Genomic DNA, 27824 nt, shown 5'->3' with positions numbered 1-27824 from the left:
ATCTGTATTAGATGCATTAGCTTTTGTTGAGAAAGCAGAAGTTCTTTTCCTTCAAATATCTAAGATATTAAACACATGTATATTAAGATATCTATATACATAATTGAAAAGCATATCAAATACATTGATACTTGTGTAATTTTATTTAATAATATCTTTAGATAAATAAAATAGTTATTGGGGGAAAACAGTTTTAAGTATAAGCTGTTTACACTCCATTCAATTTCACAAGCCCTTCATCACACCTGTGCTACAAGCTATTCTTCCTGTCTTCAGAGAGCATTCAAACTGGTGAAGAGTTGAAGGCTCCTCTTGCATTATGATGAATATAAAAAGACTGTTATAACAGCATGGTGGAAGGAAGATTATTAACTCCACTGAAGGAGAAGCAACCATCATTTCTTGAATACCTGATATTGGATGAGCATAGTTCCAAGACCTTAGACTTATGCTTTCTCTTGAGTTTTGAAATCAACTTTTATAACGTTTATAAGCAATAAAATATTGACTATGTTCTTCCATTTTAAATTATGTACTCAGTATACTCTTTTAATACTGTAATTTGTTTTATCTTACTCATTTTATCAAAATTTTAACATTTTGACAGCTTATTATGTAAATAATCTTCACACATTTCCATTGTCTCATTTTAACTTTGCAATAATCCTGTGAAAGCTTGGTTGGGTGATACTTACTATTCCTCTTTCACACATTGGAAAACTGAAATTATGAGATTGGTCTGGACTTTTTAAAAAATATTCCTAATGGGTATTGGCAAGAACAATAAAGTAAGAATGGCAAATCACATAATCCAACTTTCTCATTTATGAGGAAACATAAAAAGACATAAAAAGAGAGGTTACGTAAGGAGCATGCATATAAAATGATTAATACGTGAACTATGTTTCTGTTTTTTCATGTGCTTACTCAACAAACATTTATTACCACTTTATTTAACACTTAAAACACTTAGAAATTAAAGTCCAGTAGAGAATCCCTAAATAAAAGATTATGAAATGAGCAATGATAACATATTAAGACTTGTTTCTAAGAAGGGAATACAGAGAAGGGAATAATCAACCAAACTGAGTCTTGAAGGACAAGGCAGGTAGGAGAATTCCATGTAGATGAAATTTTGTGTGTCAGACTTAAAGATGTGAGACAATGTGGCATGTATGGGGACAGAAGCATTCAGCTTTTGGGGAATATGAGGTGCAAAGAGGCCAAATCAGTAAACTAGTGAGGTTAAGTAAACGGGAGCCAGGTCATTAGCCGTAGCCATTTATTTAAGTTGTCCAGATAAAATAACAATGAAAATGTATTCTTCCATAGTTGTTATTCGTAAAATATATAGATATACATACACATACATATATATACATACATACATATACATATATGTAATTTTGAATAAATGACAAATTTAAGCCATAGTTCCACAATAACTATAAATAACAATAGCATAAAACTGGTAAGAAGCTGATTCTATACTAAAACAGGCTTATTGTGGGGTTATATCTATTCTCTTTGTGCATAAGCCACATTATATATTATTTATGTCTTATCTACTGTTGAGAATTACTTTCTTCTTTAGTATAGATGTTTTAGAGTTGATTGTAGTATAATTTCTTAAACAGAAATAAAGTGCTGTGTAGTATTTTCCTTTAAATGGTTTATATTTATCAATATAAAAGATCATAAAGAGCAAATGAACTAATTTCTTTGCCTTGATTGTTTGGCCATTCCATGTAGACATATTCTTTGATATTACTAAGATGAGTTAATGTCTCCAATTTCTCATTTCTATATTTTAACTTAAGCTTATTTAAAATGATCATTATTAATAATAACATAGTAGTGACAATAATACTACAGTAAAAGTACTAGCAACATTTTCATTCTCCTGTTACTTCATTTTTAAAATGTACTTCAGTTCACGTGGACTTTTGGTTATTAAGGGAAATTTTATGAAAATGGAACTTTAGGTTCATGCAATGCAGTGTTCTATATTAGATAACATTTTCACATACAGAATTTCTGCAAGTATATATATTTACTAAGAAGTCTGAATAGAATGCTTTCATGTGGAAAATACTATATGTGAAATTTTGGATTTAGCATCATTAATTTATAATTTGGTGACTTTTTCTTCTGAAACTTTTAAATTTTACGGCATTTTAACGTTTTCATAGGAAAATAGCATATATGTCTATCCTATCCTGCTTTACACACAATTCACATTTTCAAATCCAAGACATTCTGGTGGTTTGTGGTATTCGCTTGTTAATTTCTTGATAAATGGCTTAAGAGGCCAAGAAGTGCACTCAGTCCAACATGTCTTCTGAAGATAGATGATTGCAAATAAATTCTCTTCGCAATCAGATTTTGATTTGTTGGATGTTAAACCAATTCTTTCTAAGGACAGTGTTTACAAGCCTTGTAATGAGACAGCCCTTTGAGACCTTACCTCTTTTTGCCTGTAATTTTGATGAATGAAATTCTAATTCATAAAGGATATTGTGATTGAAAAGCACCGTTAGATCTCATACACTTTAATTTGGATAAATGTTTGGTGCAGTACCATAAAATCAGGACTTCTACTGAGCTGCAAACTGATAACACTTCAATAGTAATGATAAGTTCAGTGTGTTGGTATTGATTAGTTTACTGTATAGCTTTTAAAGACATGATTGTTTTACTGCTTTAAAACCAGAGGGATTAAAATTGAAAGTTTCATACACGTTTCAGAGCTCACCTTCCTTCTACAATATTTTTTATTGGTAGGTATTTATTTTGGTAACACAAGAGTAACATAAAGCTTTTTTACATGGCTGTGATACATGGGAAAACTTGCTTTATTAGGCTGATTCACATGTAGAAGACTTTCATGTAAAGAACCAAGTTCTCTTTCATGTAAGTACATAGATTCTGCAGTTCTCCTCCAAACTGAAGGCACATCACTAAGACTTTGAGATATCCTGGGAACTTTATATTTAGCAATAGCCAGAGGCAACTGTTATATCTGAGTTTATTCATTTATTCAGGATCTATGAAGGCTTGTTCTGTGCTAGGCAGTGTGCTAAATACTGAGAATACAAAGACAAAATCATGCTTCCAGTCATCAAGGGGCTTCCAGGCTATTCTGGAGATAAATAAGCAGTTATATTAACAGTATCTGTAACTACTACAGTAGAAGGACTTAGGAGGTATGGTGGAAGCCTAAGGGAAAAAGCTTATAAGTCTACCTTAAGAAATCAGAGAAGGAAATAAAGTGGGGGTTAAACTTGAACTTCAGTTCAGCAGGTGTTTGTGGCACACCTGCTGGGTGCCACAGAAACGAGGCTATCCCCTAGTAGAGAGGATAGACACGTAACAGGTAACACCTATACAGTGCCATTGAGTTATATGTAAGCTGTGAAGGTGCAGAGGGGTTGGTTAGGAAAGCACCTGAAGGAAGTGAATTTTGGAGGGCAAGTAGGAATTAGCCAGACAAAAGAGGAAGGAAGAAACATACCATACAGAGGGGATTACATGAGCACAGGTAAAGAGGTATGTGAAAGCACGGCATATTTTGGAAGCTATAAATGGTCCAATATTGCTGAGAGGGGAGTGCTAAAAACGTGCAACTGGTGATAAGAGGATAAAAGGCCTTGGTAAGCCATGCTAAGAAACTTAGATTTCATCCTCCAGCATAAGCCTTGCATCGAGTGTTGGTGATTGGGAGGAGTTAGTAAACAATATTAAGCAGGAAAATATCCTAAACTTATTTGTATGTTGCAATAATCACTCTGACAAAAGTGTGGAAGATGGTATGAGTAAGGCAGCTGCTGAAGCCCTCCAGACCAAAACGATGGTGGCCAGCACTAGGGCAGTGGCCGTCACCATGGAGGATAAATTCCTAGATTTTTGGCTTAAGTAAGTGGGTGGGTCAAAATAGGAGGAAGAGCTCCAGGAGCAAGAGACAATTAGTTCAGTTAGGGAAATGTTCATTTAGTAATATCCAGGCAGAGATGTCTAGAAATATGCCTATAAGGACCTCCAGAGAGACTTTTGCATTATTAATCATTGGATTTGCCTCTTTTGTTCTCAGATGATGTAAACTCTCTGTTTCTCAAATTAAGTTACTACCCAAGAAACTAACAAGTTTTAAAGATAGCTACTATCAGAAGATTACTGTTGTGCTGGCTTTGTATCACCAGAAATCAAATAGAATTAAGATACGTTTATGAAACATTCAGTGATCTATCCTCAATCTTTTATTACAGAAATAAGAACTATCTACGGGCCAGTGAAGTAAGAATACACATGTAACTCATTTAATTCTCTCCCTTCTGATGTAGCATTGATTTGTAATAATTCTGTTTGTGTCTGAAGTATTTATCAAAATATATATTTAACAATCTATTACTTTATATTGTTAAGCTATATATTAACCATGTTCTGTAAATGTTGTTATCCAGCAGGAGCTAGGATGACAGACTATATACCTCACAGCCATTGGCACTCTGTAATGGTACTGTGACATGACTCTGTTCCTCAACATGCGTTTCGCCTTTCTTTGAGTCGATTTTTTCATGTTTTAGCAAACAGAATTGGCTCACAGTCACTGATAAAAAGGAGTATGCAAACTGCAAAGGAAAAAAGAAAAAAGGCTGACACTATTTTACAATCCAAGTTTTACGACCGCTAGGTGCACTTCCAAGAAAATGGTTGAGCAAACATCAATAGGCAGTAATGGACTGTAGGAAATCCTATGGTATGGGCCTGGGAGAATTGACCAAAAGTAGTATAAATTATAACTGGAGAGAATTTTGGCCAGAGGCATGACATGATTTGGAGAGCAATTGCCTATATACACAACACCATAAACATCCCCTAGAAATATAATATACCACCACCATATAGGACTGATTTATTAGGCTCTCATTTCTAAGAATATATCCACCACATCAAATGAGATGTGAAGATATTTTCCTAGTTAATGCTGCTCCTTGAAGCCTATAGTATCCTAATACTACAGCTAGAACACAGTAAATTACATTTTCTTCCAAACTGAATTTCAACTTCAAGTGATATGAAATAGAAATATTTCTTATGTGTGTGTGGGTGTGTGTATGTATAAAAATATAAATATATATGTATGCATGTTTAAAATTTTCTTGCAGTTCAGATAATGTTAGATTCATTGTCACCTGCCAAAGCAGGTGCTTGAATGTAAATATGGAAATAAATTTGTTAAGCAGTCAAATTCATGAGGGTTTCAAATGCATTAGTTTCTAACCTGTACATTGATTGACATGTTAATGCCAAGTCAAATTTTGCTATATTTCAATTTTTCTGCTTATTGTTATGTATTTTTATTTTGGCTATGTGTATTATTTTATATACCAAATTAAGGATATAATTTCAGGAAACTGGTATTTATTTCATTAATTGCTAAAGAAATAGCTATTTTGAAGTAGGTTTTATGTCTAACTCCACCTTTCTGTAACTTTCCAGTGATAACTGTTTTTCCCCTCAGATGTGAATGCTTTCTTGTTTTCTTCATACCTATCTCATCTGTTTTCAAAATGATCTGATCAATTGATTAGCTAATTAACACAAAAATATAATTATGTAAAATTGTATAATTGTATGGATCAGAAAACTGAGTTTGAGGTGAGGTGCAGATTTTGGTAGAATGTGAGTCATAAGACATGGATTGTAGAGTCCTTTCTCTACCACTAGCCAACTGCTAGGTCCCTCAACAAGGCATGTAGCATTGTTAGCCTATTTCCTCACATGTGAAATAAGGGTAGGTGATTGTAGCCCCTCCCCCCCTCCATTCTCACAGAAAACCAAACAAGATAAAGGAGGTAAAAACGTCTGTAATTGTAAAGTAATATGTAAATACAACATATAATTTTAATAAAGTGATCAATTATTTGTAATACTATGAGCAAAAATCATAGTAACCTAAATTATTATATTTTCATTGTGATTAGGCACTGAAGAAGATATAGTGAAGTCAAAGAAAACATTCAGAAGTCAGGCAATAGTGAACCAGAATGCAGAAACAGAACTCATGCTGGAAGGAGACGATGATGCAGTCAGTCTGCTACAGGAGAAAGAAATCGACAATCTAGCCGGTAAATTTTTAAATATTTTTTTCTGTTTGTTTGAATAAATACACACAGAGTTACTGAATTTAAAATCCATTTCCTGGTGAATAAATGTGTGCCAGTGGTTTTAACAATGCTCAATCATGTGAATGTTAATGATTTACTTTGTCTCATTTCTAGTATTGAAGAGAATACCCCAAACAAATGTGTATTTTGCTGGCAATGAATAAATAGCATAAACTTTCTAATGAAGAGCAACTTTTTATATAGGAGAAATAATACATAGTATAAATTATTCATGTATAACTGCCTATATAATCTAATACGCCAGCCATGAAGAATAGCCACTTCAGCTAGGTGACCATCAAATTTGCCCTTTCCTGCCTGCTGTCACTCTGTAGAATGTACCTCCCCACTCCTGTTCTGTTATCTAACCTCACACTGCTAAACCCCTGCCACCTGCAGACATTCTTTCCCCTACCACCTCAGTTTCACCTCGTCCTAATGCTGGTCTAAGGTCCATTCTAGATAGCATCTGTGGTGACCAGATGGGGGATGGATATCCTAGAATATTGGCTCATAACCTTTTTTGGGTTTCAAACCACTGTGAATCTGATGAAAGCAGATTGCTTCATGAAAGTGCACATACAATTTTGTACACAATTTCGGAGTATTTACTGACTCCTGGAAACCAGTCCATGGAATCATATCTAGATCTCCGGTTTAAAACTCCTGAGTGGCTGAGTCTTACCTCAATTCTATATTTTGAGCTCGTACAACATTGAGGTAGAAGGTGGCAATAGAGAGGTGGATTTATATTTATCATTCTGTGTATAAAACCATACTGTAAATTATCTGGCATGGCTTTATGAAAGCCTCCAGTGATTTATTTCTACCAGTTAGATATATCTCTTTTTATCAAAGAAAAAGTTTTAGTGTTAATTGTAAATTGGAGATAGCATATTATTCTCCCTCTTCTAGATTAAGAAAATGCTTAATAACTTTATTCTAACACTAGTTCCTAGATATATCTATGTTATTAACATTTATCTATTGTGAAAACCGTTCTTCCTATTTAAAAGTAACCTTAAGTCTATGATGAAATGTTTGCCTTGAATTCTTAAGCAAACATTCAAGTGTTGGTTTTATGGTATTTGTGGTTTCTTTCCTTTAGTAGCTCAGAGATTTTTATCTGAGGCCATTTGGAAATGTAAGCAAATCGAGTTCATTGATTCTGTTTGTCCACCAGTGTTTTCTCTGTTCCTGGTCTCATTCTTGATCTTAAAGAACATAGAAAATTCACAAATGTTATTTCTAACCCTTTTAGATAATGTGTTGCCCTTCTTCATTTGCATATACTAGCAGATATGTTTAATAATTGTATGATTTAGTTTAGAGTCTCTGGTCCTTTCTTCCCACTGAAGATAATTAAATAGTTGACATGAATTTGCCTCATCCCTTGAAGTTCATTATAATGAGATCTGTCCACTAATGCCAGTGGTACAATCCAACAAAGGCTAATATTCCTTTCATATTTCTCTTCTTTAATGATAACTAATTAAATATTAATTTATGTTTCTAAGCAAAATTTCTCCCCAAAATTAAGTTTAAACACCTAAAGAATAATAAAAGTATGCTTGAAATAAAATATTTCAAAATCAAGCTGTGTAGCTCTTGACCAGTTAACTCTATCAAGACTCCTCTAAACTTCTTTATTTTAACAGATTTTTCTTTGAGCATTTCTGCTTCTATCCATGTCTACCTGATCCAAACTTATACTCTTCTAGCAGAATCCTTGTGTCTAAAAAATCTTACAACTACCCTAAAATATTGATCCCCTGCCTAGTCTGTGGTGTTCATTTTTAAGAGAGCAGCTCACAAATGTAGAACCTTGAATTTAGTGGAAAAGAAGTGGGGGGTGGTGTTTTATGAAGGGCCACAGAAATAGTCTGCATAATTTATAGGAATATGTAGATTCATTTGGTAAACTCTGAAGCCTATTTATTTAATCTAGACTTGCATAATAGTGACACTACATAAAATTCATTTTTAGGAGTTGATTACAAGCCAGAATTCTTAGGCTTAAAAAATCAGGTGTTAATAAAGTTTTCAGACCACATACATACATAACTTTTTTTTGTTCCAAGAATTATTATCCAGATCATAGTTATCTCTGTCTCAGAAATTAAAGTTTGCTAAGTAATAATGTCTTTTTTATTCATAACTTATTCTAAGTAGCGTGATAGTGCTATACTGCCTAAAGAAAACTTTACCATCACAGGAAACCTAAGTTCAGAAGATCCTAAATTAAAATCCAGAAGATCCTAAAATCTGTGTATAATATTAATATTATTTCATATTTATTTAGTGTTTCAAATATTATATAAAATAACAAGTACCAGTTTCCATCTCTGAGATGAAAATTACAGGTGATACGGCTTGCATATTATTAAGTATAAGAAATATACTTTCAAATATATAAACTAAAGTTCTTAGATTTTTAAATTACATATGAAATAATATACCATTTTTATAATTGTAATTGTAAACCTAAATCTGCTGATTATCAGAATACATTTTCCTGTTCTTATAAAACCCTGTTCTGCTGACATAGGCACATGGATGAGAAGATCATGCATTATAATTTGTCATTGTGCAATATTACTTGATAGCCAAGTAAAATTCAAATAAAATAGAAAGCTAAGGGAAAGTACTAATTTATTTAAGATCAATTCTGTTTTTTGGTTTAAATGATAGGATCAACTTTTGTTCCTAAAAAGAAGAAAAAGAGGAAGACTAGATAGCATGTCTCACTAGGAAGCAGTGTTGAGAGGGTTTTGTGTGTAACAACCCATTTCATCTTCACAACAGTTCTATAAGGTAGATACTGTTATTACGACTAGTTACAGAAATAATGATATGGAGGTCAAGAGATAAGTAACTTGCATAAGGTTAAGAAGTATATAAAATATTTTCTTAGAAATATATAGTGGATGGTTTGAACTAAACTATCCCAAACAGTACATTTAAATATGTATGTGTGGGTATGTGTATATGTATATATACTAAAATGGTATAAAAATGAGATATTCTATTTATAACTCAATTTTCACACTGGTTTCATCATATTAAGTCTATGAATATGCATAATAATTTTAAGGTTTTTTGTAGATAGTCTATGTGTGGCCCAAAATCATTTTGGTAAGTTAAAAAAGAGTCTGATAAGTAGAATACTTTTAGCACAGTTTTACTTAAATATGGATCTTTTCTCATGTTTTCCCCATTTTATTTGGAGTTTTCTAGTTCTAATAAAGATAAAATGTTCCACAAAGTTCTATACCTTTAAATATCATACAGTTTTCTTTTTCACTTTTAGTTCCCTTCCTTCCCAAGCTGTTCATCTCAAGAGGCAAGTTAAATGTGTGTGACTACTAATTACCCAATTTATTATGTATTGTACCAAATGGCTAATATGATTATAATATAGGAGTATGCCAATCAATAAAGTAATTATTATATTAATAACACCTAACTTAATTTACTTTAATTGCTTTTGTAGCTTGTAGTGATTCACCAAAGTGAATTAGCACCTAAGATTCCACATGTGACTAAAGATTTCAATTTACTAATTATATTTTTACTTAAAACATTGAGATTAATTGGTATAATTCAATGGATTTTTAATCAAAAATCTTGATTATTTTAATTTTAAAATTAACAAGTTCTTTCTTCAAATAATTATTGAGTAACTGAAATTTAAGATTAAGTCAAATTTATGTTAATTAACAAGTGAAGGATTTAATTCAACTGATAGGAAGAATTATGTCCCATAATGAAATGTATTTCATTTCTTTTGGAGTTGTGGCCTTGGCACATATGTTGAGTGACAAGAGAAATATTTTACTTAATAGAATTAAAATTTATATATTAATAGATTCCTTTATTGTTACTCCCAAAAGTTTGTAATTTGACTAATTTAGGTAGTGCTGAATTATTGATGATGATAATAATGGTTCTTTATGCTTTATTATCAGTTCTATAAATCATAATAATTTTTTTGTGTGTATATATATCCTGTTATTACCAGCAGTCCACCCACGCACTTAAAAGTTCCACCGGCCTAAACTAATGTCCAAACTTCTTTCTTCACTTGAAATGCTTTTACCATTTCTCTCTTCTACACCCTCTCCCTTCTCCTCCTATCAAAGACACTACCCATTTTTAATATCCATTTGAAACGAAGTACTCACTGGCCAATCTTCTCACCGTCATAACATTTTTGTTAACATTTTGGGGTAACAGCTTTATTGAAATATAATTCACATACCAAACAACCCGTTTACAGTATACAATTCAATGATTTTTAGTATATTCACAAAGTTATGCAACCATCACCAAAATCAGTTTAAGAACATTTCGTCACTCCTGATGGTAACCTTCTGCCCTTCGGCTATCCCCCAAATTCTCCTATTCCCCCTCCATAGCCATAGGCAACCACTAATTTACTTTCTGTCTCTATAGATTTGCCTGTTCTGGACATTTCATATAAATGGAATCATAGATAGTCTTTTGTGTCTGGCTTCTTTTGCTTAGCATGATGTTGTCTAGGTTCATCTATGTCGTGACATATATGTTCTTTTATGGCAGATATTCCATCATATGAAATACCACATTTTGTTTATGAGTTCATTAGTTGATGGACATTTGGGTTGTTTCATCTTTTGACTGTTATAAATATCCTTCTGTGAACATTAATGTAAAAGGTTTTATATGGAAATATGTTTTATTTCTCTTGGGTATATACGTAGGAGGGAAATTGCTTGGTCAAATAATAAATCTATGTTTAACTTTTCAAGGAGGTTGCTAGACTGTTTACCAAAGTGGCTGCACCATTTTAAATTCTCATCAGCAGTGGGATAGTTTTGATTTCTCCACATCCTCCTCAATACTTGTTATTATCTGACTTTTGGTTAATATAGCCACCCCACAACATTTTGATTGTGTCATTCTTAAGACACTTATCACATAAAGCCTTGTATTATAGATGTTTTTCCATATGTTTTCTCTCTCCTTTTAGCCTGTAGATTCCTTAAGGCCAGCAGTCATATACTAAATATGTACCTTTGAACCATCAAGAACTTTTCTAACACAATTATTTGCCCTTAGAAGACTCCCACTGAAAATTTTAATGTAGCTTAAGTAAACTGGAGAGATGAGATAATTATATTAGCAATTTATACCAAAAACAAAAGACAAAACAAAACTTATTTTGAGCTATTGAAATAAAGTATTTTGGGGCTTGAATTATGAGACTATCTGCTCATACTAACTGAATTATTCAAATAACTATTCAGTTCATCACTTGAGTTCCAGGATAGGAACACCTAAAGATAAGCTAATCATTGTGCCATTCCCACTTATGCTAAATGTGTTTTAACTAAACGTCTCTGCAGGTTCCCATTGATACAAGGTCAAAATACCACCGTTAGTATTAATAAAAAAAAATTTCTATAGCACACAAAAAAGTTGTTCTAAAACCAATGGATTATAATGTTACTCTGAATATTTTAAAAAGAGTAATTAGTACAGGGAAATAGCATCACAGGGAAGAAGTGTTAGAATGTAAAAGGTGGTTTTTTTTTTTAATTTACATTTTTCAAAGTGGTAGGTTTATAATTATTTACATACACACACACACACTTACCAAGTTAAGAGTCTGAAACTCAGAGAAAATGTTTTGTGAATTAAGATTGAGAAAAATATAGAAACAAGAAGGAGACCTATTAGAAGGCTGTCCTCTGTGCCAGTCACCTCCCTCATGACTTGCTTTGTTGCCGGTGACAGTTCCCAGTTGTGCTTTCCCTGATGTTTAGAGGGCAGTATGTTTTCAAGCTGCTTTTCTTCTTATAAACTGGTTAGATTGTTTCCATTTCATGTAGCCTCTGTTGTTCTAATTCAAAGTGAAATCAGATATCCAGTGATGAAAAACCAGGAGGAGTGTTATTTCTAATTTTTTTTAAGGTTGACCATTTCTAACTCTCTAAATATCTCTGACTACTTTCACTTGCTCATTGACATCTCTTGAATATGTAGTAATTATATAGAATGTGGGTATTCAGAGACTGTGATAAAAAACAATCCTCAAGCAAATTACCTCTGCTACCACTACCTCTGGGTAACTCCAATAGCCAGGAAGTTATGGCATATAATGTATCTTCCTTAATAAATTAAAGTAGACAACTGAGATGATCAGCTAGATAGTTTAGACCTTCAGTGTTCTATTATAACTTGAAATATCCAGATAGCAGAGGCAAATATATTTTATATAAGTTGAATGCTACCTACAAACTGAGCTAGAAAGGAGAATAAAGCAAAGTAATGAACATATGGGAAGAAGGAAGAACTCAAGATTCTGGGAAAATATAATAAAATTAAAGAAACAACAGAATTCTAAAAGCTAAGAGTTTTTTTGAGAAATATGTTCTTTAAAAAAGAAAAAGAGTATGAACCAAGGGCACAGACAATTTTGTTATAATTGTTTGGTGGAATAAGAATAAGCACTATAGAAAAAAACATGTTCAGTGTTAGATGCATAGACACAGATAAACTCTGACTCAGTCTGCTTAAGCCTACCTACTCCTTGCAGTACAATTCTAATATGATGAATGTAACATTCTTTCCCTAACAAAACTAGTATGTTTTAAAATATTACCCATATTTATTTTTGTGTAGTTTTAGTTACCGAATCTAACTAGAACTGATTTAACCTGATACTTGTATTTAGGGAAAAAATGTCTTTTAAGCATTCTGAATTCTCTAAAATGCATTTTGCTCAGGATTTCCCCCTTAATTTTTAAACCCATGTGTATTTCAAGGGAAATTTAATCCATATGTCCCTGACTCACTCACACTTAACTCATCAAAATGTTGTTTAGTAAAAGCTAGTTCATGTTGAAAAAACCTTATGAGTCTTTGTATGTCTTTTTTTTTCCTCTCTTTGAATGAGGAAGTTGCTTTGCGAGTCATAAATAGTATACCCAAAGGGTTCACATTCAGCTTCACACACAGAATTCATGAACCTCTTAGAGACAACATCAGCACATGCTCCTTTCTTATAAAGCTAAAATACTTAAATTTCTTAATTTTTTTAATTGGTTAAAGAGTTGTAAAAGTAAATAAAAGCTTCACCTTGCCAGCCTGAGCAAGAACGAGACCCCATCTCTACTAAAAATAGAAAGAAATTATATGGACAGCTAAAAAATATATATAGAAAAAATTAGCCGGGCATGGTGGTGCATGCCTGTAGTCCCAGCTACTCGGGAGGCTGAGACAGGAGGATCGCTTGAGCTCAGGAGTTTGAGGTTGCTGTGAGCTAGGCTGACGCCATGGCACTCACTCTAGCCTGGGCAACAGAGTGAGACTCTGTCTCAAAAAAAAAAAAAAAAAAAAAAAAAAGCTTCACCTTGAATATCGAGGCTTCTTTGCCTCTTTTCATTATTTTCAAAAAGTCTACAAGGTCATTTTGGAGTCTGCAAATATTTTACTATAGTTCACATTTCTGTATTTCCAAAAATGGATTTCCCCTTCAACCATGGATTCTATAGTTTATAAAACACTTATAAGCTACTCTTAACTGTAACAACATTCCTGCTAACCAAACTGTGTAACTGTGTAAATTAAAAATACAACAAAAGGACACAGTTCAACTATGTTTATTAGACATTGTCTTGGTCCTATTTCTGTTGCTTATAACAGAATACCTGAAACTGGGTAATTTATAAGAAAAGGAATTTATTTCTCACAGTCTTGCTCATTTCACTACATCAGTGTTTTTCTAATTCCAAGTTGCAACCCATTGGTGGGTTAACAAATCGATGAAGTGGGTTATTACTAGCATTATTTGTAAATGAAATAAAAGAGAAAAGAATTGATTAGAATGGAAAATGTTAAAATTCACATGTATTAATAGTAAAGACAAAAGTTGGAAGGGCCTGTTGGGTCCTTATTCTCTGATGCTAGACCCCAACTTAACTCAAATTTGATGTGTTTTCCAAGCAAAACAAATATAAATATTGAATCTCTGCCACATGCAAGACATAATGATGGGTGCATTATGAAGTAGGTGGAGTGCAAAGACACATATAAAAGTTCTGCTCTCCAGGACAGTATAGTCTAGAGGAAGAACAGATAATGAAAAAAAAAAAAATAACCTAGAGATACAAAGGAAACCATGATAACACAATACAGGGTCCTTGAATAACATGGATTCTGGAAAGCCTTCCTAGAATGGGTGTTTCCTATGTTGAGTCTTGAAGAATAAATAAGATTTAGAAATATTTAGAGAATTGTTGCAGACAGTGGGAAACATCATATACTAAAACCTCACTTTCTCTGTGAAACTACAGTAGTTCTAAATTATTTAGGTAAAAAATATGAGACAGAGAGTCTCTGAAGTTGAGACGGACAAGCTCACTGGGGGAAGGAGCCTTATGTGCCATAAGGACCCCGGATTTTATCCTGATGGCCACAATGAGGCAGTGAAAGGTTTTAAGCATGGCAGTGATAACATCAGATTTTTATTTATATATATATATATTTTTTTTTTTTAAGTCATTGTGGCCCTCGGGTAGCATATGATTTTAGGATGCCCAGACTTGAGGTAAGAGAGCATGACAGAAGGCTACTGTCCAAACCAGAGGTGATGAGAGCCTGAAATAAATTGGCCGCAAGGAGGGAAGAGGAGAATGGGACAGCCACACAAAACAATTAGAAGATACTGTGTGGAGGACTGTGATAATTGACTAGTTGTAGAGAGTGAGAATGAGGGGAACTGGGCCTGAGAGTAGGGGTATTGAAGCAATGAACTGTGTTTGGGAATGTGAAGATGCAGGGGCTTTGGCGACAGAGGAATGGAGATGATTAGCTCAGCTTGATCTGTTGGATATTCACAATTTTCAAAAGGATATAAAAGTTTGACATTTGCAAGCCAACTTGGGCATGGTGTTCATAATTAAAACCACTGAGATCACCCAAGGAAAGGAAGAATATAGACAGAGAAGAGCAGTAGGCCAAATTCAGTTGTCCTGCCGAACAGGTTTAAAGAGTAGCCAGCGACGGAGAGCCCGTAAAGAATACCAAGAAGGAAATCAAAGAAGAAGAGAATAAGAGAGAATCATTGTAGAACTCAGGGACTCTGGTTCAGCATTTTTCAAACAGATGTTCCTTGGAACACAGGTATTTTGAAAGATTCTAATGAAAACAAAAATCTATAGTTAAATGTGTTTTAAAAATTCTGGATTTAAAAATCCGTTACACAGATTTGTTTTTTAATTGATGGACTTTTTCAGGCCTTTAACTTATTATTTAATGAGTATTTCCCAAACACCTTGGCCTAAGTACAGGTTGGATGTGAAGCAAAGGAGTGAACAGGAGTGAAGAACTAAGATATAGAAACTGAGACACCTAATGAAGCAGAGAAGAGAGACAGAGATCAGAGAGTAGCTAGAGGGCTGAGGAGAGAGTAGGACCAAGAGCACAGGTAGAGAAAATAAGTATCATGAACAGGAGGAAAGATGTATTTCTTGAAACTGCTGAAGAACAGATAAGGATAAATGGAAATGCAGAAAAATCATTAAAGGCAAACATCAAGATAAATGACAAAATTTTCCTCCAAAATACAAATATTTCATTTATTATACAATCACGATGGACAGATGTACATAGGGGAATTTTTCTAGGAAAAGGCCATATGTTTAGCCATCTTCTCAGAAGGATGTGACCCCTCAAAAAGGATAAACGCCACTGTCCCACGCTGTAATTTCTGAGCTCTCATCTTTGATTGCTTAACCAGTACAGTCTGACGTTCGGGGCTCTGTGTGCTTTTTCATATTCATCTCGCACTGCTCCCCTTTACACATCCTAATCTCTGCCCAGACTTATTCACTGCTCACTTATGCCTGCAATTGTGTATTTGTTCACACTATTCCCCCTTGCTTACAATGCTCTTCCCCTCAAATCCTTCTGCTCAGTCCTACCCATCCCTCACAGCTCACTTCAGATGTCACTGCCATCATTCCATCCCAGCTACTCCCTCCTCCCAAAAAGGCTAGAAATCATCACTGTTCTGTGAATGTCTATAGAATTTTTTTCTGTCCCTTTCTTGATGGGAAGCAATATACATAACAAATACCCTTTGGAATCAGGTGACCAGGTTTGAATCCTGTCTCTACCATTGACTAGTTGGGTGACCTTCTCTAAATTGCTTTACCCCTCAGTCTTATTTTCTCATCTGTAAAATGGAGATGACAGCAGTGCTATCAAACAGGGTTGTTAAGAGGAATAAATAATTCATGTAAAGTGCTTTGCACAATTCTTAGTTAAACCCTTTCTCCCTTATGTCATAATTACTCTTTGTACATTCCTTTTCCTATACTGTAAGCTCTTTGTGGGTAAAATCCATGTCTGATAAATCACTGTATTCTCTGCTAGTGCCCAAAACAATACACAACTCATACAATAATTGTTGTTGACTACATGAATGAATGAATGCTAAGTTAAATATGTCTCTATACCTTTCATTTACAAAGAAGGAACAACTTAAACACTAGGAAAAATATGGCAGTTATAAAATTATACCATCTAAAATAATAATAGTATTATTTTAGCAGTATGTGATATACCAAGAATGACCAATTACATTATAACTACCATTGATTTTTAGTATATTTTTAATTTGTATTTTCTTTAAAATGCAGTATCTTTCATATTTTTAAGGAAAAACTTGAAATAGATTTCAGAAAAATATAAAAGATATAATCTATTATTTTAAGTGGCCTTTTCCTATGACATATAAATGCAACAATAGTGTATATCATTTTCTATATTCAACTCCATAAACAAAGATTGCATGCTATGTGACAGATGTGTTAGATGTGGAAGAAAATGCCCCTGTCTTCACGGAAAACATCAATGGCAGGCTAAAGTTAGAGCCTATCAGATTGTCTCTGAGTACTTTTAAAAATTATTTATTATTAACAGATTAAATAAAATGAGATTTTAGATAATAGTGTAAAAATAGATGTTCTACAGTGACAAACAGACATTATGCTAAATTGTAGTATTCAATTGCTCATATAAAAGGCCTCTGTTCTTCCCATGTCTGTTTCAGACTTTGGTAAGTTGAGTTTTTCCAGAGGTGGATTTACTCAGCTCTCAAAAGATTAATGTATGTTCTTGGGCATCTGTCTCATTTTGTACAATAATCATCTAAGGAAACCATGAACTACAGGGATTATTGGTTATTGTTAACCTCAATATTAAGGTAAGGGTGGATTATGCTCAAGAAGTCTACCAAAGAGCATTAAAAGGCCAATTGCTGGACACAGCCTTAGTTCAAAATTTGGGTTTATAGAATGTTTATAATAGGTAGTCGGGGAGCATTGTGTGTGTGTGTGAGTGTGTCAGGGAGGAAGTAGTGCTGAAATTTAAATTCATCACCCTTGAGGTTTATATTCTATGAGTTCAAGTATTTTTTTTTTTTTATGGGAGCAAAAACATCCTGTAACTATTTCCATGCAAAAAACGTTTTTCTAAAATTTCAGAGTATTGTTATCCTAATAGTTTCTTTGGACAACTAGCAATATTCTCTATATAGAAAGAAAACAGTCACTGTCTAGAGATTTTGTTTCTATGACTTTTTTTATTTCCTCGAGTCACTTCAAACACCTGAAACCCAGGGAACCATCCCAGATATAGAAATCTAGGATGTTTTGCAGTAGCTTTCCAAGAACTTCCCTCTCCTCAGGCACGTACACAAACACCTCTGTTTTCTTAATACCAAAAGTTCTCCTAGGATTCCAAAGCAAAGCTCCAACTTTCTCATATTCTTCAGTAATTTATTTTAAGTTGTTTTGAGATTAAAACATCTTATTCTTTTAATTCTATAAGATTTTTTAATTGATAGTACCATACTTAAAAATTATATGAATCCAAAGCAGTGATAGATATTTTAGATATATTTAGTCAATCCCCCCCATGGCTTTGAGTTATTTCCCTACAAATTTTATCACATTATAGAAATAATTGTAAAAAATTTACTCCCTGATTATGTGTTTGTCTTAAATTATTTTTGAAATAATATTCTTTTATTGTTGTGTGTTTTTTGTTATTTTAGAACAGAGTCTCACTTCGTCACCCAGGTTGGAGTTCAGTGGTACGATCATAGTTCACTGCAATCTTGAACTCCTGGGCTGAAGTGATCCTCCTGCCTTAGCCCCCCAAGTAGTTAGGACTATAGATGCATGCCACCAGGCCCAGCTAATTTATTTTTTTTTATAGATGGGGTCTTGCTATGTTGTCCAAGCTGGTCTCAAAGCCCTGGGCTCAAGCAATACTCTCTCCTGTCTCCCAAAGTACTGGGATTACAGGTATGAGCCAGTGCACCCAGCCTGGGATAATGTTCTCTTACACTGAACATAAAGAATTTGGGGGCCGGACATGGTGGCTCATACCTATAATCCTAGCACTCTGGGAGGCCGAGGCAAGTGGATTGCTTGAGCTCAGCAGTTTGAGATCAGCCTGAGCAAGAGTGAGACCCTGTCTCTGCTAAAAATAGAAAAATTAGCCAGGCATCGTGTGTGCACCTGTAGCTCCAGCTATTCAGGGCTGAGGCAGGAAGATCGCTTGAGCCCAGAAATTTGAGGTTGCAGTGAGCTAAGATGACGCCACTGCACTGTACCCAGGGTGACAAAGCGAGACTCTGTCTCAAAAAAAAAAAAAAAAATACTGATCAAGAATCTAGAATTTATATTTAAAAAAAAGAATTTTGGATTAGTTTTAGTTCTTCCAAATAATGTCAGTATTCTAAGTTTAATAATTCTACAAGATTATTCAATGTTTATTATCCCAAAATAACAAGTCTTTTGAATATCTAAAAGCAAATTGAATATATAGTTTAAAAGTAATTGAGGTTGCAGAAAATCCATATAGCTAATAAAACTTCTATTAATATTAAACTAAGTTGAGGAAATATTCAAGTGTTTCTAAAGTACAATATAATTTCATGTACCCTAAATATAGTTTTTGCGAATTAAAAGTCATCAAATAATTCTAACAATGCCAATTTTAATTAAATTCCAACTTTTTAAAAATATTTTTTGCTGTGCTTTAGATAGAAACTTGTAGAGAAGTTCAGCATTGTTTGAAAATGTATTAATTGCCATAATTGCCTTTTAATCACTAGAATGCTATTTTCCCCCTCCAAAAAATTATTAATTCCTGCATCTGAGAAACAGGAAAGCAGCCCTTGACCTTTGCGAACTGGCCTGACCTATATCTAGGCCTCAGTATTGTTGGGAACTGGCCTGGAGCTCACAGCTAGGCCGTGGTGTTTCTTGCTGGATAATAAACAATCTCACAGAATACCAGCATCAGATGGGCTCATACAATGACGATGTGAGACCAAAAACAGCTTTATAATTTTGTCTAAGCAAAAAAGTAAGGTCACTGTGTATACCACAAAAATAACAAACATCTCCCTCTCCTGGCTAATCCAAGTGAGTGCTACATCTTTTCAATTATATCTTTAGCTTCTAGTCTTCATCTAGTCTTCCCTCCCTCTAGATAAAATTGATTAAGATACTTAATCATAGAATTGTCCCTGATTTCTGATAGAGACCAATCCAGATTAAAGCACTGCTTCCCTGAACTCTTCCCAAAATACTTAACCAAAGCCCAGATCCTACAGTGATTCCTTTAACACCCGCTCAGTTACTCCCTGGTTCCTGTGGTTGTCAGTCTCTCTCATTGCAGTGAGCAATAAACCCAACTTGTTCAACTACAGATGTGTTCCTGCTAGCTTTTGGCAAGAGAGCAATGACACATCATAGCTTAATAGTTGTGAATATTAAAGTAAAAATGTAAAACAATTCTGTAAACTGTAAAGTTTTATTAAAAATATCAATGTATTATTAAGATTTCTAGGCTTGAAATTTTGATCTTCAGCAGGATAATCCAAACCCGCAAGTATTTAACATTCTACTTTTAAAATATATTTGATGAATAGTTAGTTCCCTTTTCAGACATAAAACAAGTGTACTTTCTACTCTAGGTCCAAGATGAGATTTACCATCTCAACTTATTCAAGATCCTATAGCTCTAAAGAGAAGTTCATTATTTTAAAGATTCCTTTCATTATGCTTAGGTGATCTTTGTTCTAGTTCAGATTTCAAATTAATGTCAGGTAATATCCCTATCCTTCTTTCAAAAATAGTACTAGATCAATATTTTTTAAGCATTATATTACCAGTTATTAAAAGTAAATGACATTTATTTTTTCCTTTTAATTACCATGTTAAATGGTGGAATCTTAAATTACTGTATGTATCAATACAGTAGGAAGAGGTTTTGTTCCATCTATTTAACTACCATCTAATATAATACTATATGTGCTGAGGATGTTATTATAATTCATCCTTTATATTGCTATAGTAGTAATTGGATGAATATATTTACAGTCAGTCTTCAATTCATGACACCAGGCAAAGTTTGGGAGGTTAAATTTGTAGTTACTTAAATTATCTTCTAGAACAGAATCAGCTAGATCACCATCTCCCTGCCATCCAGAGATGCTGCCCTTTTTATACTATTTCTATTTTAAAAGGGTTTTCATATAACCAGGTACCATATGGAAGATCTGTTGGTTTGTGATTGTGCCTTATGTAAACATTTTAATATCGGATCCCTGAAGTCCAGAGACTCCCCCAAAGGGGATTAAAACTAAATCCTCTCTCTCTATTGCTGTAGTGGATTAACTCTGTATTTTCTCTGCGGCTGCTTTGCTCCCTGAAGGCTACAACAAAAAGACTCAGTGCTCCTTAAACATGCTATGGAATTGGAAGTTGTAATTGAAGATTTCCAAAGGACAAGAGTAAAAATGACATACTATTAAGGCTGAATATTTCATGATGTATCTTTCTTAAAGAAGGGCCAATTCGAAGCCCTTTTATAAACTCCCAGAAAATCTGAACTCAATAGAACGAAATTGAAGTAGAATTAAAAAGAGGTGCAGTCTCCTTTCAGAAACGCAGAGAAATGAGTAGAGAAAATGTGACCCCGTTAAAAGTTCACAGAATTGTGCCCTTAAAATTTGTAATATAGTTCAGTAAATCAGTGAGTATGGTTTTAGTAATGTGTTTCATGATTCTTTTTTTCAATTTTCCCAATTTAATGGTTTGGATATGTTAGATTACTTTTTAGGAGAAAGAAGCGGTTCACCGTTTTTAATGTTTTTGACCATTACCCCTCTCCACATACCAGAAACCTATCTTAAACCATAAATCACTAATCCTAATCTGAAGACTTTTCTGAGGTTTTAGCAAAGGCCAACCAGGTATAAAATGACACTTTGTTTCCGATATGAATCACGTCGCCTTCTTTCTCACCCCGCCCCAACCTAGAGTAAACCGCGTGGATGTCTCCAGGGGGGGGAATACAAAAAGTAGCATCCAAAAGAGCGTCCTGGTTGCTTAAGGGTTAAGGGAGCGGTTCGAACCGGCCCGAGCGTTGGGGGATTCCGAGGAGGGCGCGGAGGCAGGAGGCGCCGCCAAGCGCGCGCACAGACCCTCCAATAAACACAAAGGAGGGCCTGGGGAATAGAAACCCAAATCCACTTGTAATCGTACAAGAGATTCGGGCATAATTACTTGAGCAACCTAGATTAAGATTGATGAGCCTTTAAAGTGGTGCTTCAGATCGACCGCCTCGCCCTTTGGAAAGAAAAACCTAGTGGAGCCGAGGTGGACCCCGACTCCGCCAGGCTGCGCGGGGAAACAGCCCGCCCGAGACACAGGCCCAGGGGTGCGCGAGCCCCGGCTCATCTGGGCGTCGAAAGCGGTGGAAGGGAAGAAAGGGCTGCGCGTTAGTCTGACCCGGGTGGTCACGATCGATCGGGGGTGAAAGCTGACACTGACACAGTTTGCTCACAGCCACCCCCTTTAACCGCGACAGAAGCCGGCCGAGTCCCCTCTGTTCCTCCAGCCACGGGAGCGGCCCGGCTCTGTGCAGGACGGTGGCAGAGCCGGTGTGTGCTGCTCCCGGGAACACGAACTTCGCCGCGGTCTCCCGCGCCCGGCGGCCGGGCCCTCTCGCCCGGGGCGAGGACGGCGGCGGCGCGGGCGGGTCTCTGTGCAGAGGGGCCTGGGCCTTGGGGGCCAAAGGGGATCTGACCTTTTGTTGCCTTTAACCTACTGTTATTGTGACTCATTTGACTACATGCATTTGAGGGAGGAAATGGAAGGGATTATGATGCGCCCTTGCTACCGAAAAATGAATACGTTCTACCTGATTCCACCTCGTATTTGAAGTCCGGGATCGCGAAGAATGCCACCCTTTGGGGGACTTTAAAAGAGACATTTAAGTAGTACCCCTTTGAATTAAATTGTATACGTGAAATTGGTGATTTCCAACCTTAATTCAGCTTGAGGGAATTCGAAATAAGCACCCTAGTCGGGACTTTAGTAACTCTAAAAAGTTGAGAAGTAGCACTTTCGGACGTTTTTTTAAGAATCATTTTGTTCGAGCGTCTTACATTTACATCTTTCGACCTATTCTCTGTGAGAAAATGACTACTAAGATTTTTTTCGTCCTTTTCTACATAAAAACTTTAATGTCCGTGTGTACGCATATGTTTGTATCGGCCTTTGAAGGCCGATATTAAATTAATCTTCCTGCAAGATGCAAAACTCTCAGTCCAGTGGAATTTATATATTTAGATCCTTTCCCCCTTCACATCCTCTCGCCTCTCCTTGGGGAGAGCCGCTGTCGAGTGGACCGGCTTTGCGCGGTGGCTGCTCTTTGTGGGCCGTGCTGGCTGCCGAGGGTCCCTGCAAAGCCAGTGATGCTCAATGGAGAATCTGGGCATTATGGAGTCGGTTCTGCACTTTTAAGCTGGTTAATGGCAGCGCCTTGCCAACCATGCAGGATTTCTAGGCGGAGATTGAGCGCTTACTCAGTATCCTGACCTCTTGCGTTTTTATAGAATTATTTATCTCTAGTCTTGTTATAAGGTAATACATAGAAGCTAAGCAGACCTTACCTCACATAAAAAGAGCTTGCTGCATAATATAGGCACCATTTTTTCTAGTGCATCTTTAAAAATAAAAACCTGTGGTACCCTTCGGGGAGGGAGCCGGGAGAGGGCCACAAGGGCCCCGCCTGACTCCCCTGCCCTTGTCTTGCAGGCCCAGTGGTTCTCAGCACCCCTGCCCAGCTCATCGCTCCCGTGGTGGTGGCCAAGGGGACTCTCTCCATCACCACGACAGAAATCTACTTCGAGGTAGATGAGGATGATCCTGCCTTCAAGAAGATCGACACGAAAGTGAGTTAAAGCGATTCTGTTTACAGTACTGGTGGCTTTGTGGCAGAAAGCGGTTTTCAATTTTGCTTGGTTTTAAGTGACAGTGGGGGAGGGGAGCACATTCTCCTCTTTCTCATAGAAAATAAAATGAATGAAATAACACATGCTCTCTTTATGAAATTGAAGAATATATTAATCAGTTTAAATCCTGTATTACCAGAGCATGCACATTTTAAGTCTTTCTATGGGTGCCTTTGTGTGCACTTGCGCAGATTTGGTAGTTAAGCCAATTGCTCCCAAGTCCCCAGGGTACAGCATCTCACGCTCTCTGAGATTGACTAGGGAAGGTCTTATGAAATTTCATATTAAAATCATTTTTAATTTTCAAAACTACAGATTGGAATGTGTATTATTTATTGAAAACTTATAAGGAAACTGGGGGAAAAGCCACTTAGATATAAATTCATCTCCATTATTACATCCATGTTTTTTTTTCATCTCTTGAAATAAGAATAGGTTTTACATGTGGGTTTAAGAGGAAAGAAACTGATTGTCTCAGCTTTGATTTAAAATGTATATACATAGTATATAGTGGCACTCAGTTGTTTAAAGATTGTATTCTTCCTTGGGTGTAATGCCAGAAAATGCATATTGGACCATTTGAAATGCATAAACATTTATTAAATTTTATTGTGTAGATTATATACACCTGAGTATTAGTGTAGCTCTACACCTCAGCACTTTCTTCTGAGATCCATTTTATTGTTTTAACTTTCATGTTACTGTACAATTTGCAAACTTTTTTCCTGAGAATTCAGGAGCATTCAGTGTCATGCTAAATATTCTAGAATCATTTTGCAAAGATCTTCCTTTAAAGTGTTTTAGAGCAGTTATTTTAAAATAGTCAAATACTCACACAGATAGAGAACTTTATTATTTTTAATTTAGATACTGAAATAAAAAACTTTATAAAATAGTATTTGTAGACTTGCAACTGAAATTCTAAGGCTCATAGATGATCAGCCCTTTCAGCACTTGTTGACTATTAAAATACTCCAACAGATAGAGGACTTTCTTTTTACTTCCAACTCCAAAAGCAGTGAATTTAAACAATAGGTATGAATGCACTGTATTAGATTTTAAATAATTTAAAGTTCGTCTTTATGCTTTTGTCATTAGCTTGCCCTGTGAAGTAAAAAGAAATTTTGAATTTCTGATTAATTTATTCTGCTAATGGAACCCTTATTGCATAAAATAAGGTTTGACATAAAATATATTGGTCAGAAATTACCTTCATTTTATTAGTTTAGTTTTCATATACAAATTTCAAAAGTTTCATTATGACTTTAAGTTCATTTCCTCTGGTTTAGCCTGATTTTTAACTCAGTAATCTCTACTGTCATGATAGATTTTTTCCTTATGTTATCAAAAATGCTACAGACATACTAACCAAAAGAGCAAGCTTTCAAAGGTAGATTTAAATTGTGTCTGTTGTAGAAAGGAATTGTCTTATAATTAGAATCTGAGAGTAGATTATCTTCTGTAGCCATACAAAAAGAGCTTTTCTCTAATATTTTAAGTTTTTATTTTTAAAGATTTCATTAGCATATTTCTCAAAATATTTAAAATATTCAAGTGGATTTGATTTTCAAAATGAAGCATTACATCTTTTGATGAAAAACAATTTAAAGTGAGACACAACAACTTTTATTTTACTTCATTTATTAGCATCTAATTAAATAAAAACCAGCAACAGAAATTAAAATCTAAATCACAAAAGTAATTATCCAGTGTATTTCAAGTGCATTTTTCAAATATATAATTCAGATATTCAAGCGTTATTATATAAGCTGAATTCAAATTTCTTTGAATATATTTAAATAACATTTCAAGTATATTTATGGAATGTCAGAAATAGAACAAGCAATATTTGAAACAAAATGTAAACTTTTTAAAGTTCAGACACTTTCAAAGACAGATAAAAGTACCATGAGGAAATCTACCTTTAAATGAAATCTTTGTTAGTGGAGAATGTCTGGAAGTATCCAAAATGGCAATTTAAGTTCTGTTCACCAAGTCACAAAACACCAACATCCACACTTTCAAAGACAATGTGAGATCACAATATTTGTCACAAATCAAAATATACATTACATTTTCCTTCAGATGGCATATCCAAATCGTGTTTACTCACAGACAGATGCACCTAAATCACCAGGATTGCTATAATCCTTTGATAGGCAGAGTGTTCGCTGTGGTCTTGCATTACAGCCAGGCTGTTTTCCGGGTGTTATCGTGGACTTTTAAAGGGAGATATGAAATTGTGTGGAAAGAAGTCTTCTAATACTTGTGGGTTTGGGCTTTTCTCCATCCGCTTCCACTACTTCTTTTTCTCCCCTTGGAGGGGTGGGTGAGATGATGTTTAAACATTGTATTATTCCTTTTTAAGGAAGAGATTGTTTGCACTGTCGAGTGGAATATTAGATAGGGATTGAACAGGAAGTTTACACTTAATTAGGACATTTCGGCTCTTGATTAAATCGTCCTCTAAAGTTTTTCCAAACTTTTCGGGTTGGTCAGGATTTCTCTTGCCAGTCGCCACGTTTGTTTGGCAGCGTTTTCCAGGGCCGAGTGAGGTTTGCCTTGAAACAGATCTAAGTTCGGTAGAAAGTAATGGGGACACCGCCGGCACTGCAGGCAGGAGATAAGTTGCAGCAAAATCCCGTTCAGCCGGTCACCCAGGCAAGACTCGTCCCAGTCCGACTCCCGGGGATGCTTTTCACACTCGTAGGAAACCAAAGTCTTCATATGGTAATTGTTCAAGGGCTGGCCCGGCAGTTCAAGGTGACGATCCCTTAAGGTTTTGAGGATGGAGAGGCATTTCTTTCTGCAGCCCCCCATCTGCAGTCTGTTCTCTGCTTCCGCGAACTGCAGCACCCAGGCGTCGCTCTCGGCCGAGCTCTGCTTGCCGGCCAGGGAGTGGCACTCCTTGGACAAGAGATTGAAACCTTCCGCTTTGACCTCCGCCACCCGGTTGGGTCCCGGCCAGGGGATGTGGGGAAGTGGCCAGTGGGCAGCACTCCTCGGCCAGATCCCGGTGCATTTAAAAGCCGGGGTGATCTGCACCACGTACCTATCTCGGATTCTCAGTTTCACTTCGCTGGTGTCTGCCACCATCTTTACCACATCCCTGTAGCTGCATTTGTCCACCGCTTGAGCCACCAGCGTCTGAAACCTGGACCGGATTTTGCGCGCCGAGAGGTAGCCGGAGGCGGTAATGAATTCCACCCAGAGGGACATGCTCCTCTTGCGCCCGTCGCTCAACTTCAGCACCGCGCAGCCGGGCAGCGAGCCGTCGTCCACGAAGTTGAACACCCCCATCTGGTTGAGATAAAGCACCACTTCAAATTCCGTGGGGGAGATGACCTCGAGGCCCTCATAGCGATTGTCCATCTCGTTGAGAGAGCTGATGAACCGGGGCTCCTGCACTTCCACTTCCTTCAGGACGTCGGAAACTACTTTGCAGACTTCCCGGATAGTTTTGGCAATGGCAGCTTTCCTGGCTTGGCATTTTTCGTTGTAGTATTTATTCAGATGGTAGACCAGCTTGGCCTGGGCCGCGATCATGTTGGGGCAGAGATCCGGATTGTACACCGGAGTCTCGCAGTAAGCTGTGGGATCCAATGCGGCTGCTAGAGCTGGAGCCAACTTCGGTGGAGAAACGGGCCGCAGCGCTCAGAAATGTATCAAAAATGTCTTTCCGAAGTGCTGCAGCGGCGGTTTCCCTGCTGCTGCCGCTTTTCCCTCCTTTTATCTTTGAGCCCAGCCGGTCTTAAAGTGAAAGATTGTTCTCCCCCCTCTCTGTGTCTCTCTTCCTCTTTTAAAGAATCCTTGTGTGAGAGAAACGCATGGAGAAATCACCTTCTCAGTAATAAAAACAAAAGTTGCTCTGAGACCCAGGAAAGCTCTTCCAGTAGTCAAAATAATCACCCCTTTCCGTATTTATTTACGCTTTCCCGTAATCATTGTGTGTGCAGGACTGTTAATCAGATGGAGCAAAAGTGTGCCGAGTGTGTGCCGGGGGTGCGTGTGCGTGCGTATGTGTCAGAAGAAGCTGCTGTTGGTTTGTCTAAGAGCCCAGATGCACTCGTGTGGAAATTATAAAGGCAGGGCCAGGCAGGCGGGCGGCCAATCGCCACTGGGCTCGTCACGACAGCCTCCTTCAGCTCCAACCCGGCTAATTAATCCCCCTCATGGATATAGGCACACAAACTAAAGGTAGGAGGCTGCTGCCGGCAGAAAACCACCCAGGCCACCTAGACAGTTTGGAAATCAAGAGGAATCTCTCAGCTTTGGTATTACTTGAAGCA

The 27824-nt window shown here is 36.1% G+C and overlaps 2 protein-coding genes across 5 annotated transcripts in view; one reads left to right on the top strand and one right to left on the bottom strand.

Annotated features, from left to right (window-relative positions):
- NBEA (neurobeachin) overlaps window positions 1–27824 on the top strand; it is a 563351-nt gene that overhangs the window by 359804 nt on the left and 175723 nt on the right. For all 4 annotated transcript variants that reach the window (XM_069467350.1, XM_069467354.1, XM_069467352.1 and 1 more), the window contains 2 exons: window positions 5985–6128; window positions 23339–23475. In XM_069467350.1, coding sequence (XP_069323451.1) covers window positions 5985–6128; window positions 23339–23475 — 281 coding nt within the window. The remainder of the gene's footprint in view (window positions 1–5984; window positions 6129–23338; window positions 23476–27824) is intronic.
- MAB21L1 (mab-21 like 1) lies at window positions 26002–27081 on the bottom strand. Its single transcript, XM_069467349.1, has one exon. It carries the CDS (start codon window positions 27079–27081, stop codon window positions 26002–26004), a length of 1080 nt encoding a protein of 359 aa, XP_069323450.1.

Source organism: Eulemur rufifrons, chromosome 4 (genome assembly GCF_041146395.1).
Source record: "Eulemur rufifrons isolate Redbay chromosome 4, OSU_ERuf_1, whole genome shotgun sequence".
NCBI lineage: Eukaryota > Metazoa > Chordata > Mammalia > Primates > Lemuridae > Eulemur > Eulemur rufifrons.
The sequence above is the reverse complement of the archived record's forward strand: the minus strand, read 5'-3'. Positions and strand labels throughout refer to the sequence as shown.